General features: G+C 45.2%; 2 protein-coding genes across 6 annotated transcripts in view; one reads left to right on the top strand and one right to left on the bottom strand.

The window, feature by feature from the left end:
• Jarid2 (jumonji and AT-rich interaction domain containing 2) overlaps positions 1-1,425 on the top strand; it is a 185,647-nt gene extending 184,222 nt beyond the window's left edge. For all 4 annotated transcript variants that reach the window (XM_036187509.1, XM_036187508.1, XM_036187511.1 and 1 more), the window contains one exon: positions 973-1,425. In XM_036187509.1, coding sequence (XP_036043402.1) covers positions 973-1,125 — 153 coding nt within the window. In that variant the 3' untranslated portion in view covers positions 1,126-1,425. The remainder of the gene's footprint in view (positions 1-972) is intronic.
• A 1,912-nt stretch (positions 1,426-3,337) lies between these two features.
• Dtnbp1 (dystrobrevin binding protein 1) overlaps positions 3,338-17,608 on the bottom strand; it is a 123,542-nt gene continuing 109,271 nt past the window's right edge. Inside the window, exons 8-10 of one of the 2 annotated variants that reach the window (XM_036188155.1) lie at positions 14,460-14,615; positions 4,447-4,590; positions 3,338-3,710 (exon numbers count right to left, since the gene is read on the bottom strand). In XM_036188155.1, the coding sequence (XP_036044048.1) occupies positions 3,472-3,710; positions 4,447-4,590; positions 14,460-14,615 (539 nt within the window). In that variant the 3' untranslated portion in view covers positions 3,338-3,471. The remainder of the gene's footprint in view (positions 3,711-4,446; positions 4,591-14,459; positions 14,616-17,608) is intronic. The other variant, XM_036188156.1, reaches the window with a different exon arrangement.

Below are 17,608 nucleotides of genomic sequence, written 5' to 3' on the forward strand. Positions count from 1 at the left end.
TTTTTGTTTTTAACTTTTTATTCTTTGTCTTTCACATTATGCGTCCTGACCCCATTCATGTCCCTGTCCCTTCATATCTGCCCTTGTATACCCTACCCTCACCCAAGATTAAATGAAAGAGAGAAATGGAAGCTGTAGTTTAACATAGTCACACAGTAAGCCCTTTTATCCATATATCTTTATGTGCAGGTGTTCACTGTAAAGAGTCATTGGTCTGGCTCAAGGCCTCTGGTTTCTGCTACACTGTGCTGGGCCCTCACTGGGCATCCTCCTCTTGGATATCCTGCTGTTACCCTGTGTAGGGCAGATTCTGCAGCTTTGGGTCTATAGGACCAGTCCCTTTATGTGCTCCAGCAGATCATGGATGGGATGGATGTGGGGCAAGCCAACTCATGACCCTGGTCTGGGCCTGGGTAGTTACAGGGGTTGGTCATCTCCAGCTCTCCCTTGTCCTCACCACCAGGGTGAGCTCTCCAGCATTGCCCTGGGCTAGTTCAACCCTTGAAGCAATGAACAAGGGGTTTAGCTGGCCATTGTTCTTAATTTCTGGATTTTTTGGCATCTGTCTGGGCCCTACCCCCAACTATTTGATGCAGTTCCAGGAGATGGCCTGTCTCATGGATGGAACTCTTTTTCAAAAATATATTTTAAGTTACAACTATGGGGGTACAAGTACACTAGCTGTTGAAGGCATTCGATTCCCTGGAGCTGGAGTTACAAGGCAGCTGTGAGCAGGTGTTGGTAGCCCAGCTCCTCCTGTAAGAGGGAGGTATATATACTCTGAGCAACTGGAAGGTCTCTAGCCCCAGGAAGTTTCCTTAGGTGTCATCCTGAGCTGCTCACAAGTCTTCTGCATCTCTGAATCCTAAAGCCATTTAGAAAGCCTGCTAATGTCTCACTCATAAGGTAATGTTTGTTGCCTGGGACCCTCTGCTCCATTAACTTCATGCTGTCTGTCTGTCCTCCTGGCAGGAGCAGATCATCAGTTTGGTCAACCAGATATGTGGCAAAGTGTCTGGCAAACACGGCGGCATTGAGAACTGTCTCAACAAACCCACACCAAAAAGAGGCCCCCGCAAGAGAGCGACCGTGGACGTGCCGCCATCTCGGCTGCCATCCTCATGAAGATGCCGAACCCATGGTCACTTATATATTTTTTGTAATTACTATATTCTAGTTTGGAGTACTTGCTGTAGGATACAAGCTGTCTTTGCACTAGCTCTAACGAAGAATTTCTTCTGGTTTTAGAGAACTGATTTTGTTTTAGCATTAAACTGTTGACGTTTTTGTACGTAGATATCTAGATATTGCAGTCAGGTTTGGAAGCTGCCGTACACTCACTGTTCAAAACCTTTGAGGGGCTGTGTTAATTTGTATTGCCCCCACGGCTGACAAAAGCCTTTTTGGTTTTTTTTGGTTTTTTTTTTGTTGCTGTTTTTTTTTTTTTTTTTTTTTTTTGTTCATTTTTGTTCTGTTTGTTAACCTTTGGAGAATAAAGGCTTTTTAACCCATTTTTGAAGAGGGTGAAGTTTGGAGAACAGATTTTTATAGATTGGGGAAAGGGACAGAAGATACACACACATATACAGAAAAAGAAACTTGAATGGCTTTACTTTGGCTGTCTTTTCTTCTGTCTTGTGCAAGGGGAGTTTGTAACTTTTGGAACCGGAGCGCCTCGTTTGTGTAGCTAGGCGGTTATGGCAGCTGAAGGCAAATGTGAGGTTGGAGTGACTGAGTTCTCATACCAGCACATCACTATGCATCCGTTTGAGGAAGAGAGGACGAAGACAAGACTGCCTGCTGCCTTGGAGGGTCACTGAGGGAGACCTGTGCCTGATTTCATTAGGAAATCCATTCTGTTATTTTTGGTGCTGTTGGCTACTTTATCAAAATAAATAAAAACACACAAAAAGTCAGAAAACCCTTCAGATAGCATCCCTGAGGACAAAGGAAACAGTAGTTACTGTCGGTGATCCCTGTCATCAGTGCAGTCAGTCTCCTGACATTCCACCTCTGCTTGTTCACTCACACAGCAGCATTAATCCTCGTGTAAACCACACTAGAGCCACTAAGTCTGCAGTTCTGTTTGAATGTGAAACTACATCTGTGCTCATCTTGTCTATTTTTTCTCTTCATGTTTTAACAAAACAAGGAAAAAAAAAAAGAATCCTTTGTACATACTCCTGTAAATTGTTTTAAATACTTGAGCCTTTTCTTGGTGGGGGGAGGGAGGGGTGAGAAAAGATGAAGAAAAGCCTTACATTTCAGTTTCTTCATCGGCTGGATTGGATGCTTACAGGGTTTTTCTTGTAACATTTCTAAGTGCTGCTTACATCACTCAACAACAAGAAAACATGGTAATGGAGTAGCTGTTGTCCTTCTCCGGTTGTGTGTACAGTGTGTGTGGAATAAAAAAGGGAAATTGTTTTCACAAGCTGTTCTGTTTCATAATTGATCAGTCCGTAGCTACCCATATTGATTGCACTGAGCTTGCCAGTGGTGACTGCCAGGAACGTCCTAGGATCCACGTTGGTGGTGGTTGTTGCAGAAGACTGAACTGTTTTGGAATATTTAATGATTACATAACAGTCGCGTGTTTTCCCATGTGGTTGTCCAGTTTCCATGGCCTTGCTGTGTACTTTTCCCTCTTTTGACAGTAAACTTTCGCCTATGGCTTACAGTTTGACATTTAATTTATTAGCGCTGCTCTGCACCCCTCCCTCAAGAGGGAGGACTTCGTGTGGTTTATTGCCAGTTTTTTGTTTACTTTTCAGGTTTGTACTACAAGGTTTAATAATAAAAACAAGTTTTTTGGACATTTCTGTCTGTCTTGTGGAAGTGAGGGGGAAGGGATGGGCTTGCTTCTCTGGTCAGTGGGGCAGAGGCTGCAGCTCTTCCTTTTGGCCAGGGAGTGGAACTACTGAGGCATTTTCATGTGACTGTTTAGCTGTGCCTCTGGTGGGGACAGGAGCTACTGCCCTGGGGACCTTTCTTGTGGGAAGCAAGCCAAACAGGGCTCAAGTTTATTTCTGCTGAGGTTCGGGTGTTCTCTTGTAGTGACAGCAGGCTTTGGCCTGAAGATTATTCAACTGATGGATACAAAAGTAAGTTTTCAGATCCCAATTTGACCACTATTGGTCACATGTTTTCAGGGAGTTTTCTTCCCTTGTTACACCAGGGCATGGAGCCCACATGGAGGGGACAGGACCTGGACCTGGCCAAGTCCCTCCTCAGTGGCCCTCTATACCTGGGTTCCTTTAGGAATGCTTGGTCATGTCAGCTGTGAGCACCTGTCAAGGCAGGAGCTTTTTTTGTACAACCCCACATCACCCACAGCTTAATGTTTAGTCTATAGCTTTATTGTGAGTTCTTCTCTAATGGTTCTCACATACCATTAGCAATTTTGTGAAACCAGAAACCTCTAAAGAACCCGCTTTGCAGGAGGATTCTGCACACAGCTGGCCAAGTCACTTAAATGTCCTGAGTTGAGTCACTGTCATCACTGACACCTGGGGTGGGTTTTCTGTCAGTGTGTAATGTGACCAAGGCAGTGTCCACCTGTACCTCCTCCTCATCAGACTGGACGAGGGGGGTATCCACAGTGTCCAGATCAGGGCAGGCAGAGGGTGAGGCAGGAGGCTGGAGTGCAGATTCTGAGGGATTTGGAATCTGAAGAGTCATTTCATTCTGACAGGGGTTGGATTCAAGCTCTGTGAAGAAAGGAGAAAAGGCCTCTGAGGTATTGCAGTTGGGAACTACTATTGAGGGCAAGTGTCTGAGGCTACACTGCGGGGCTGCCTTCTTCCCATCACCACTTCCTGATGGTTCTCCCTGCAGGAGCCACAGGTGAGCAAGGTGGCTGACCCTCCGGTCTGTGCTCACTCGGCTAAGCACCTGTGACACCAGAAAAGACCAAGAACTCTTGATCCTTTCAGCGCTGTGCTAAAGGCCATGTGCAACCTACACCATCCCACAGCTCCGTGGGCTCCCTGTGCTGATTGGATTCAGAGCCTCCAGCAGTTCTGCAGTTTTACCAGGACTTAATGACTGTGACTAAATCATTTTGCAGGACTGAGGAGGTTCCGTGAAGTCAGAGGAATCTGGACCCTCAGTACTGTGGGGCCTACACCTGAGGCCTGTACATGAAAGAAACAAATACTGGCTAGTCAGAAAAGCTGCTCAGGTTTAAGGGTGCAAGCCCACAGTCCTGAAGGTCTTGGTGAGCATGAAACACGAGTGTCCTAAGTGGTATTCCACACACTGCTGCTCAGGAAGGGCAGAGCTACCACAGCCCCAATCCAGTGTCATCTGCCACCTGAGACCCTTACTGGAGGCAGTGGAGCTGGATACTTAAACTTGGCAAATCCTTATGTACATGTGGAAAAATGGGTCCATGAAAGATGATGAGTTTAAGAAGTTTGACATTGCTCTGGTGGTGACTCTTACCTAAACCAGGGGACAGCACAATGTTCTCCTCTCCGCTGGAGTTCAAGAAGACATCTAGAGCCTCCTGGTCAGAGATGTCCATCAGGTCCATCTGTTCCAGCATGTCCACATTCACCTCCATTGATGACATGCTGCCCATGGGCTCTGAGAATAAAAGAAATTACATCTTTTTTATTTTTTTCCCTTTTCATGTAAATGTTGACTTTCATCATTATTAGGCTAATTACACCATTTTTGTCTTAGCTCCTGCAATCACCAAGTGACAAAGTGTCCTAAGTCATCTTTTATCACCTGGCCCCTTGTTTGCAGGTGGTATTTGAAGTGGGGCGCTCCTGCAGCATGCAGGAACTCTTTCAATGGGCCAATAGGAAGTTGGCATTCTCAGGGTGGGAGAGTGAGCTCAGCAGCTCAACAGCAGTTGGAGACAGAGCTACCAGACCTGAGTGCTTTCCCGAAGCAGGATACCTCTCAGGACTGGTCCTAGGTCACCTCCCACCCCAGCCAAGAAAGAAATCCTAGGAGTGAGGCGGCCTGGGGTAGATGTATTATGAACCTTGGGCTTCACAGACGAGAAGTACCCTATAAAGTGAGGGGCAGTACAAATGAAAACCTAACAACAGGGAGCTTCAGGAAATCTGTGTCAGAGATGCTACTAAGATGGACCAGATAACTACAAGTTCATGATTGAAATTGAGAGCCAGGTAAGTAGAAAATAACTAGATGGCCAGGCAGATCTCTAAGTTAGAGGTCAGTCTGGTTCCAGTTGAGTTCCAGGGCTACATAGTGAGGCCTTGTCTCAGAAGAAAAGATGCCTGAAGAACGCAATTCTGCCAAGTGCGGGAAGTCCAGGCATGTACCGCCATGCTTAGCTACAAATGAGTGGCCTGTGCAAAAACAGACTATGAACAGTGTGGCATGCTATTGTGTTCAAACAAACAAAGATGTTTGGGCACGCTTTCCATGGAAACCATAAACCCAACACTAGAACAGTCAGTGGTCCCACAGTGTGGTTATGCTCATCTTGTCAGGATAAACAAGGACAGTAATGTGCGCAGGGTCAGTTGTGAGTCTTAGAAATGTACTGCAATTCCAATCAAACTTCAGACAGAGTTTATTGAAGACTTTAAAGCAAAACCAAACATGGTAACCAAGTGAGGTGAAGTCCAGCTTACAGCAGGGTGGTTTTGCCTCTGTTGACACTGGACTGGAAGACTGATGGCTCTCCTGTGTGAGGTAGGAGTTAGACTTCCCTTAGCCACTGCCTATGAAATCCTGTGGAACACCTTTACCACATTTTAAAGCAGAATCTTGCCAACAGTTTGTATCCAGGCGTTGCCAAATGTCCCTTGCAATGAAACTACTGCTTAATAAAATGTAACTGTTACAAAGTGACAGTGGAATGTCCTAGTCTATAGTTATAGGTTTAAAACACAAATACAAGGTTGTCAAAGCCAGTCACCTTGAGAAATACTGTGTATCAGACAACTGTGAAAGTCAACATCCAGACTCAATGAAAGGAAGACAAGATAAGAGGAATAAACAACTTATTGCCAAGGCTGATACTTACCTTCCATAGCCTGACGGTAAGGCCCTATTGCTGAAGAGACCACTAATGTCACTAAATATTGAGAAATCAGCTGGTGCCCAACTAGAATCTTCAACCCTACTGACTAGCATTCATGGTGCTAGAAGGTACTTTGTATGTGTGGCGATTTTAATAAGAATACCCTCCACTGCTGGGTGGTGGTAGCACACGCCTTTAATCCCAGCACTGTAAGGCCCAAATAAACTTATGTACATTGCCTTGGTCATGGCATTTTATCACAGTAATGGAAAAGCATCTAAGACCTACTCCAGGAGGAGGAAGAAATAATTCTCAGCATCACCCAACTACAAACCCAGTGACCTGCCTGCAAGATATACTGGTGCAACAGAGGCACACATGTAATGGGAGTCACCAACCACTTTTTGACTGGATATAAGGCCCATTTCATATTTAACCCTGCTAAAGTGGGTCCAAACCTAAATCTAGATAAATCATGGGACTACCTAGGGTTACTATGTGGAAGAGGCTGAAAGTGTAAGAGCCAGAGGTGGTGGTTGACTTCAAGGAAACAGTGCCTTCTATTCACACATGGACTCCTACACATAGGAACTCACAGACTGTGACAGAATGTGTAAGATCTGTACAAGCTCAAACCAGAGAAGCACAGAGAAGTAAAAGTGGAAGAAGCTAAGGAGCTATTTATAACTGATACCTTTGGGGAAATGAAAATCAGTTTTCTCAAGTGTTGCTGGGTACATGAACCACACTCCAGTGGTGTGTGTGTGTGTGTGTGTGTGTGTGTGTGTGTGTGTGTGTGTGGCTTTTTTTAAATCAGGGTGGTGGTATGGTTTGAATGAGATTAGACTCCATAGGCTCATATAGTTGCATGCTCGGTCCTGAGATGGTGAGCTGCTTGGAAAGATTAGGAAGTATAGCATTGTTGGAGGAGGTGTAGCCTTGGAAGAGCCCACTGGGGGTGGGCTCTGAGGTTTCAAAAGTCTAGTCTGTCTATGCCTATGGATCAGGATGTAGTTCTCAGCGCTTCAGTACCTACTTGTGTACAGCCATGCTTCCCACCATGATGACAATGAGTTAACACTCTGGAACTGAAGCCAGCCCCTAATTCAATGTTTTCTTTTATAAGAGTTGCCATGGTCATGGTGTCTCTTCACAGCAATAGAACAGTAACTAAGAAGTGGATATCACAGAATGGCATATTGCTGTGACAGGTTTGACCATGCCTTGTTAGTGGAATGTTGACTTTGGATTAGGAAAACAGTTGAACAATAAAAAGGGCAAAAGGAAATCAAAATGCACAATTTGAAGAGTAAAGGAGCACCAGGAAATGTAATGTTGGAGTAAAGCCCATGCTCAAGGAGATAAAAAGTTTAGAGAAGCTGGATGCTAATTGTAAAGGGAGTAGACCTCAAGACAAGACTCCACCAAGCTAAGCTTCCAACTTGTGAAAAGGAATTTAAGCAAAGCTTAAGCAGTACAGGAAACCATCAATAACTGAAAGCATATGCAAATTCAAGTCAAGGAGGCCTCAACAAATCAAAAGGACTTGACAGCTTCAGCTGTATGGTTCGGGCTTTAGAATCAATAAGGATAAAGGAAAGGGATTGTGGAATCTTCCTCCATGGTAAAGAAAAGCCAGTGAGGCCACTGTAATGAAGCTGTCACAGTGAAGCCTGGATTGCCTTGGAGACCCCAAATGTTGGAGACAGCAATCATGGGATAACTACCAAGGAGAGATGCAGACAGGGTGTGGGGACCAGCCCAACAGAAGTATGTTGCAGTCAACAAAGTGCTATTCAGAACTCTAGCTTTGACATTAGACATGGGGATACAGATTTTGGAGCTTGCCTTGATGATTTTCTGTCTTGTTTTTATCTAGTATTTCCTGATTATGCTCCCTTTTGGAATGGTAATGTACATTCTGTGCTACTGTATGTTAGAACATGTAATCTACACTTTGACTTTATAGGGACTTAGAGTTTACAGATTGCCATGAGTCTCAAAAGAGACTTTGTATTCAGACTGAAAGACTATGGGAACTTTTGAAGTTGGACTACATGAGTTTTGCATTATGATATAATCATATGCCTATGTGGCCAGGGAGTGAAATGTGGTGGAGAAGGGAGTGGACCTGGGAGGGGAAAGAGTATGCTCAAAATATACTGCAATAAAAATTTTTAATAAATAAATGAGCAATTAAAGAAATTAAAGCCAAAACATGTCACTTTGTATTGATTAGGGGTGGAGGGGGGATGTAGCTCTATGAAATGTTGACAAATCATAACCAGAACACACACAGCTGGGGAGCTTGTCAGCTGGTACAGCTATTATGATAAGTAACTGACAAACTCTAGTAAACCAAGTAATCATGAAGTAATTACTCCCTGAAAAGAGGCAATTTTCAAAGTAAGGTTCCTTGAGCTATAATGTCCATGGGAACTTGCTCATAATGCAACCCTGTGGTTTCACTCTACACCTTCACAATCAGAAACCCAGCTCTTTACTCTTAAAAAATGTACACAGGACGTATGAGGATGTCTGTGAAGGATAATCTTAATGGTCAGTTAAACTGGATTTATGAAGATACCTTTGGCCTTCTATATTACATAGCTATTTAATGATGTGCACATGCACACTGCTTTAATAAGGATGGGACAGTAGAAAATCAAGTCAAGCTAAGGATTAGCAAGAAATAAACTGTAAAGCCTTCTAAAGTGATAGGGTTCTATTGCTATGAAGAGATTTCATGACCATGACTCTAATAAAGGAAAACATTTAATTGGGCCTGGCTTACAGTTTAGAAGTTTAGTTGATTATTGTCACAGTGAGTGGCACTATTTGCAGGTGTGGGCTTGTTGCAGGAAGTGTGTCACTGTAGGGGTGGGTTTTGAGGTCTCAAATGCTCAAGATATGCTCAGTGTGGCACACAATCTCCTGCTACCCACTAGGGATCCAGATATAGAACTCTCAGCTCCTTCTCCAGCACCATGTCAGCCTCTATGCTTCCTGCCATGATGATAATGGACTAAACCTCTGAACTGTAAGCTAGCCCAATTAAATGTTTCTCTTAAGAGTTGCTGTGGTTGGGTTGGGGATTTAGCTTAGTGGTAGAGTGCTTGCCTAGTAAGTGCAAGGCCCTGGGTTTGATCCTCAGCTCAAAAAAAAAAAAAAAAATCACTAGCTGGGCAGTGGTGGCGCACGCCTTTAATTCCAGCACTTGGGGGGCAGAGGCAGGCGGATCTCTGTGAGTTCGAGGCCAGCCTGGTCTCCAAAGTGAATTCCAGGACAGGTACAAAGCTACACAGAGACACCTTATCTCGAAAAAACAAAAACAAAAAAAAGTTGCTGTGGTCATGGTGTCTCTTCACAGCAACAGAAACCCTAAGACAGAAGTTGTTACCAGCGACTGGGGGATTGCTGTGACAGGCCTGACCAGTTTGGGACTTTGGGTTATGGGTTAGAAAAGCAGTGGAATGTTTTGATTGCTATTTAATGGGCCATCCAGGTAGGAACATGGAAGACCGTGTTGATGAGGATGATCTGAACTGTGGGGGACTGGCTCAAGAGGTTTCAGAGGAGAAGAATGTTAGTATGTGGCCTAAAGACTGCTCTTGTGATATTTTAGCAAAGATTGCCTTCTGATCTTCACAGCAATAAGACAATAAGACAGTCATGGTGGGAAGTATGGTGGTGCAGAGGTAGACATGGTGCCAGAGAGGTAGCTGAGTTTTCTCCATCTGGATCCTCAGACAGCAAGAAGTGAAAGTGCCACACTCGCCAGGCTTGAGCTTCTAAGACCTCAAAGCCTGCCCCCTAGTAACACACCTCCTCCAACAAAGACACACCTACTCCATCAAGGTCACATCTCCTAATAGTGCCATTCCTTTTAGGCCTAGGGGTCCATTTTTATTCAAACCACTACAGTGGGTAGTTCCATCCTGTGCACTGGGGGTCTTCGAGTGACTGAAAGGCAGAGAAGGGAAAGAAAGACAAAACCAGCTTCTGACAGGCCCACACAGAAGGCAGGCCAGGTCTACTCCCACTCAGCCCCCACATCACCAAGCTGCCGCTGCCACACCCTTTTCCCTCCAGGACGCCCTCTTCAACTATCAATTGAAGTCCACCTTTGTATGTATTTCTGTCACTGTGAAGAGAAAAATAACTAATGCAATCTCCATGCCAGCACTGTTTTTAATAATAAGTTGGTTATATGTGTTCAATGTAAATAATAAATTTAAGTACAGAAATAGAGTTTGAACTGAGCAGATTATACTGATTATTCACAGGCCTTTCCAAAGCAAGCTATATGAGGTAACACCTTCCAGAAAGTATGTTTTATTGTTTTGTCTTTTTATGGTGCTGGGGTTTGAAACTAGGGCCTCATACATGCTAGGCATTTACCACTGAGCTAGGTCCTCTGTTTCTGTGAAAATCCACATTTGCGTATCACACACATCAGCACTAAAGGCCCATCAGGCCCTAACACACAGCGAGCAGTGGGTCTGCAGTGGCCCACTCCAAGGCCTCTTCTTTTCCTCCCGGCACCATGGGCTTCCAACTTCACTATGGCTCTTGAGGTCAAAGCTGGGCTTGCACTATGTCCAGACACATTTCTGGACATAAAGTTCCATGGCTTTAACTTAAACTTCTGAAAAGAAGTTCACACTGCTATTTCTGATCTCCTAGAATGAGTATAAAATGCCACATTCACTAAGGACATTTTTATATGTTGACTGATGTTCTAACTTAAGCTTTACTTAGCTCCACCCTTGAGGTGAAGAACCTTCCTGAAGTAGGGTGCATGTCTAGGTAGGAAGTCTGCAGCTGCTCTCAACAGCCAAGGTGCCGGGTCACTGTTCAGAGGGCCCTTCCATTCTAGCTAAGACAAGTTTCTTCTAGAGTGCTTGCTTCAAAGACACACAGATTGGCAACATCTGTCTGGTTTTGTTTTGTCTTTTTTCTCAATTATGAAACATATCCAAAGATGTTCTGAAAACTTGAAGAAAATTATTCTTGAGACTCTCAAAACCACATTAATTAACCCACTGAATTCTGTTGTGGGGTGTGCCTTCTTGCCATGCACTAGGCTCTACAAGCCTCAGACTGTAACAATACCTGGTTCTAGCTGGTACCTAGGGCATGCCAGCCAAAGAGCGCCTTTGGATCTACCAGCTTCCGCTCATCATCCCATGAGGCTGTGCCCATGTCCCTCAGAATACAGAAGCACCTTAGAGACATTTTCATTTCCTCTTTGTCCACTCTGGCCTCATATCAGCACACTAAGGATATGCTGGGCAAACTGAACAGGGTGGAGTTAAATTTCTCAGCTATAGAGTTCTTACAATGATGTCATAGCCCTCTCCTCCAGCACACAGGCTAGGGTGGGTAGAGCAGTATGAACTAAATAAAGGTTGAAATCAGCCCCCAGACTAATCTGCTGAAATGCTAACCTTCACTATGAGTACTCTGAGATGGGTTTCAGGTAATTAAGGCTATCGGAGGTTACAAGGACTGGGACCTAAGCCAAGATTAGTAACCTTGTAAGACACACCAAGGACTAGAGATGTGGCTCTGAGTATTTGCCTACTGCACTTTCAACACCAAAGATAAAGTAACTAAATTAAAAACAAAGAAGATAACATGTGGAGTGCTAGCTCCCCGACACCGGCCATATGAAAGAACACAGTGAGATGTCCACAGTCCAAGAAGAAAACCATCTCCTGACATGAACCATGCTGTATGTTAGTATAACAGCTGTGAGGAATATCTTAACTCCGTCTATGTTCAGTTCTCAACCTGTGGGTCTTGACTCTTTTGGGAGGCATATCAGATATTTACATTATGATTCATAACAGTAGCACAATTACAGTTATGAAGTAGCAATGAAATAATTTATTTTTTTAAGGATTTACTTACTTATTATTTATACAGTGTTTTTCCTGCATGTGTCCCTGCAGGCCGGAAGAGGGCACCAGATCTCATTACAGATGGTTATGAGAAACCATGTGGTTGCTGGGAATTGAACTCAGGACCTCTGGAAGAGCAGCCAGCGCTCTTTTTTTGTTTGTTTGTTTGGTTTTGATTTTCGAGACAGGGTTTCTCTGTAGCTTTGGAGCCTGTCCTGGAACTCGCTCTGTAGACCAGGCTGGCCTCGAACTCACAGAGATCCACCTCCTCTGCCTCCCGAGTGCTGGAATTAAAGGCGTGTGCTGCTGCCGCTGCCGCTGCCGCCGCCGCCATCACCACCCGGCATAGTCAGTGCTCTTAACTGCTGAGCCATCTCTCCAGCCCATGAAATAATTGTATGGTTGGGGGTCAGCACAGCATGAGGAACTGTATTAAAGGGCCCCAGCCTTAGGAAGGCTGAGAACCACTGCTCTCCATTATGGCAAATCCCTGGCACAAAGCTTCCACTTTGTCCCACAGCAGCTACAGCAGACCACTGTACAGGCAGTGCCAGCACTGAGTTACCAAACACAATGTTCTGAGGAAAAACTCCTTGCCTTTCTAGATCAGTAGGTTAAATGGGCAGGAAGCAGACTTTTGAGGAAATGTTAAACCTCAATCCTATGCTATCTACCAGGAGTTTAAGAAAGCTAACTCCGTGACCCTGAGAGCATCCTGGGCCAGCAGCCTCTCCGCATCACTGACCTTCCTCATTGTGACAGCCTTTCTGCATGTGGACATCCAACTGGATGACAAGGAATGAAGAGGCTGTGACAGCTAAGTGAGGAGGAGCCCGACTGGACAAGTGAGAACAACAGAGAGATGGAGGAGAGAGAGGGTTCCAGGAGGTGATGGCATGCCTAGGGCAGGGAAGCCTCGACTTGCCTATCTGTTATGTGGGCCGATGGCACAGCACCTACCAGAGGGAACCACGAGCTGCCCTGTCCACCCTAGCTGCACCTCCAGAGGAAGGCAGTTCCTCAGGAGAGACAAGGAGGAGTCCTCCAGTGTCTCCACTTCCCCCAAGGTGTTCATTTATGAATCTGGACACTATTCCTCACAACACCAACTCAACTAGGGAAGTTATCCGAGTCCAGGTAGCCTTCTATCTCCATGTACTCCCTATCTGTGGATGGAGAAGGAAGTTAGGTCTGTGACAGCTCTATCTGTACTAAACGTGTACCGGGAATGTTTCCTACTCACTGTTCTCTGAACAGTACAGGCTATCTATGAACATGGCACTTACACCAAAGAAAATCTAGTAACATGAGAATGCTTTACAGTGCTTGGGGGACTCCATAGGTTACATGCAGTGCACCATTTTATAGAAGGGATTTGTGCAACTAGGGATTTTGGTCTTCACCAACGGGTGTAGCTGGAGTTTTTTTCTCTGGGTCCCACCAAGCCCCGGCAGTCCTGTAGCCCACTTATAAACATACAGCTTATATTATTTAAACTGCTCGGCCATTAGCTCAGGCCTACCATTGTCTAGCTCTTACCCTTATACTTAGCCCATTTTTGATAATTTATATGTCACTATGTGTTCCGTGGCTTTACCTGCTGCCTCTACATGATGCTCCCTGGATGGCAGGCTGGTGTCTCCTCCTCTCCATCTTCCTGTTCTCTCAATTCTCCTCTCTACTAGTCCCGCCTATACTTCTTGCCTGGCTACTGGCCAATCAGTGTTTTATCTATCAATCAATCATCCACAGCACTCCCCCCCCCTTTTTTTCAAAAATGGGTTAATTTAGGATGTAAGAATAGTTAACAAAAAGCCTTCCATGGCCATACAGTTTGTAAGCAATATAAGTCTCTGTGTGTTTACTTGGTTGGGTCTGAGCAGCTGCAAGACTGGCAGGCGAGAGAGATTTGTCCTGATTGTGGGCCAGGCAGGACCAGGAAAACTCAGCTACAGAAGGGGTTCTGGAACCACATACTGAAGGGTGGCTTCTGTAATGGCATATTCTGACAAAGACAATCAACTTTTAAAATCCCTTTTCTATTTTTGTCAACCTCCATGGTTAACCTAAGGAGCTGTAGGCATGAGAGCACTCACTCTGCCACGGACTCCATCTCCAGCCCCTCAAAAAGTTAATACTGGGAAGAAAGTCCTCTACTGATACTTAGAAGTCAGCTACAAAGATGTTGAGTTGGGTACCAGTGGCACAAACAGCCTGAGCAGACTGGAAAGGACCACACTATAATCATAGGTAATCTATTTTTCTTTTTTTTCTGGCTCAGTCAAGCATTTGCTTAGCATGTATGAGCCCTGGGTAGACCCTGAATACCATAAAATAATAAAATATTTTTCAAATTCTGTATGAGCATAATTTTGTAACAAGTTATTTTTTAATTTTTCAACTAGAACCTAGAACTAAAGGAAGAAGCAAAACAATAGCACCTCAGGCATGCCCGTGACCTTCGCTTTGGTTCTGGGGTCTAACCACTGAGGATTACACCCCAGACCCCACTCCACAGGCAGCCTGGAACTGGACCAGCTCACCTCGCCTGTCTGCGATCTGCAGGTAACCCGTGGACAGGTACTGTTCCATGTCTTGCTGGAACGCTTCCTCAAAGAACTTCTGCCGCTCCTTCAACTTCAGTTGCTGGGTGTGCTCCATCTCCAGGGCCTTCTGCATATGCTCTGCATCCAGTTCAGCTGAGGAAGCAGAGTGGTGGCGTGAGAGAGAGCTCCAGAAGGGACTGGAGGGAGGTAGCAGACCCCGCCACAGAAGACAGCACACCAGCCTCATCTGCTGTACTGCTTTCCACCACCGAGCACTTGACTCTTGTGTCCTCTCTGCTGAAGGACCTCCACGACACTGTCTGTTCTTCTATAGCACTAACTCCTCAGGTGACCCTCCACTAACGTAACAAGCAGCTTTTTTTCCATCCTGATGTTTCTACTAAATGGTTTGTCTTTTCTTTCCCCTAGTAATTATTTCTGTGTCTGTATGTATTCCTGGGAGTTAGACATATAGGAGTTTGAAGGCACCCGAGGTGGGTGTTGGGAGCTGAAATCCCACTCTCTGTAGGAACATCAAGTGTTCTTAAATATAAGCCATCTCTCCAGCCTGTGCTCAATCTTTTGAAAACACAGGTAAAGACTTGAGTTTCTGGAGGACTACATCCATATTTCATTCTTTTTAATATCTTCTCAAACAGCTCAGTGCCTGGAACATAGGAAACCCTCAACAAATACAATAAGAACACAAATATGGAGCATCATTTAGCCTGAAAAAGGAAGGAAATTTGGACATGTGCTCAATCATGATGAACCATGAGAACATAAGTGAATAAGCAAGTCCCAGGAAGACCAATGACTGCGTGACCACACTAAAATAAAGCAACTGGGGTGGCACCGTTACAGTCAGGGTAGAATGAGTTTGGTGGGGAGGGCTATTGAATGGGCACAGAGCTACAAATGTTCAAAAGTCAGGTTAGCAGGGTGGGAGAGGCAGTTCAGTGGGTAGGGTGCTTACATAAGCATGGGGACTGAGGTTAGATCCCAACCCCCAGTATAAGCTGGGCATGATGGTGCACTCCTGGGGCTCCTGCACTGCCAGAGTGGAGAAAGGGCAGATCCCGGGCGCAATGCCAGCCAGCCCAGCTGACAGCTGAGGTTCAGTGAGGCTCTGTCTCAGGAGGGGGAGGTTTAGAGGCGGATGATAGTGCCATTTAAAAATTGGTAACATTTTTTAATGTATTTTACACATGGGAAAATTGGCCATGTAGCCAGACTTGAGAAATGACTCAGCAGTTAAGAGAACATACTCCTCCTCTTCCAGAAGACCAGAGTTCAATTCCCAGCACCCACAAAGGGCACCTCATAGCTTTCTGTAATTCCAGCTGCAGGCGGTCTGGTGCCTTTGGCCTCTGTGGGCACTGGTACTCAGATGCACAGAGACAACATATACATAATTAAAATAATAACTATTCTTTAGGAACCACATAGCCATCATGGTGCTATAGAAAGCACCCACATCTGGCTTTGCTATTTGTCAGCTACATAACCTGGCTAGTAAGTCAGGGTCCTATCTGAAAGTGAATACAGAACAATTACCCTATGTTGACACGTCTATGCAATACCATGAATGAAACACCTTCAGTGTGAAGGTGAGCAGTGTCCATGCAAGGACAGTAAGTGATGTATGTCACACGGCAGACAAGCCACCAAGAACCCCAGCTCCTGCCTACATCTGGCTGTTTGGGGAACCCAACACCACAGCCTAAGTTTTTCCTAAAGACAGATGTTTGAGACCACTGGCTGTGTCAGACACTGCTTACCTGAGTTAGAGGAAAACACTGTTGCACGAACTGAATAATGTTGAACATTAATAAGGTCTTATTCCATCTGGAACTTCATGATGCAATTACTATAAGGACTCTGTCCTTATTACATCATCAGTTTGTGACTGCATCCCAGCCTAAAAGCGGACATGTGCTCCCATGTACTCTCTCTCTATACTTCTCCTCCTCATGGTCTCTCTGTCTGTCTCTGTCTCTCTCTCCTTCTCCTAATAAAGCTCTAAAAGGTAACCATGACTTGTGAATTATTCTGCCACCGCAGTATCTAGCACCAGCCCCTAGCACTGCCCATCTAACCCTTCAACTATGACGTTAAACAGAACAGCACACAGCACAATGGCTCTGGGACCTGCCTCTGTTCCCAGGACTGCTCCAATTCCCAGCACCATCCTCTAGGAATGACAGACCTTAAAACTCTGTAATGGGGTTTATTTTTTAATCGCACACCAAATATATAATGTCTTGTACTTAGAATACTCTGGGTTTTTTGGACTCTAATCTACACACATGCCAGGAGTACAAACTAGTGTTAGCTATGACAACAGACAGAAAAGTAACCTTCCCCAGCTGCACACAGCTGGATACTGTGTGTGCCCTCGCACTCAGTACTACTTGCTTATGTGTTCTTCCTGTTTCTAGTCACCTTCCTGCCATGCCTTGTTCACAGAAAATGGGCTCATTACAGATGCAGGTGTTACCTTCCCAAGCTGGGTCCTAGTCCATTAGCAGACACTGCTGGGTTTCTGTCACACTCCTCTGGGTGACTGTGCTGTCTGCCTGTAGCCCAGGCCTGCATACCTCTGGCTTTCCTGTCTGAGTGCCCTCTGAATCCTGGGGAAGGCACACGTAAGCACAGCCCTGGAGGGTCTGCATACATGAGGCAGCCGTGAATGCCAGTGTGTCCACACCAGGGATGCCCATGCTCTGGTAGACAACTTCTGGGTGCAATCTGAACATGCCAAGTCCTTGCTGACCCTGCCTGCTACCACCTCCTCCTTCAACAATGGCTCATCCACCGCCCTGCACACTCCACCTGTGGTGAAATCCTTGCCATTTCCAGACCCCCAGGTAGAAACCTGTTGCCAGCTATAACTTGTTTAGCCTCTCCACAAGTGAGGTGAAAGCACTCATTTCTGAAGGTTTCTGTCTGGGTTCAAGAGTGGCATATTAACCATGAGCAATGCCACACTGGCTGATAACTGAGAGCTAATATTTCCAGGTAACATGATGTCAATAACAGATTCTCAAAAAACGGAAGGTGGTGAGGCATGGTAGACATTACAGAATCCCAGCACTCAGAAGGCGGAGGTGGAGGGATAGGAATTCCCAAGCTACAGGAGACAT

The sequence above is a fragment of the Onychomys torridus genome, chromosome 5, assembly GCF_903995425.1.
Source record: "Onychomys torridus chromosome 5, mOncTor1.1, whole genome shotgun sequence".
In the NCBI taxonomy this organism is placed as follows: domain Eukaryota; kingdom Metazoa; phylum Chordata; class Mammalia; order Rodentia; family Cricetidae; genus Onychomys; species Onychomys torridus.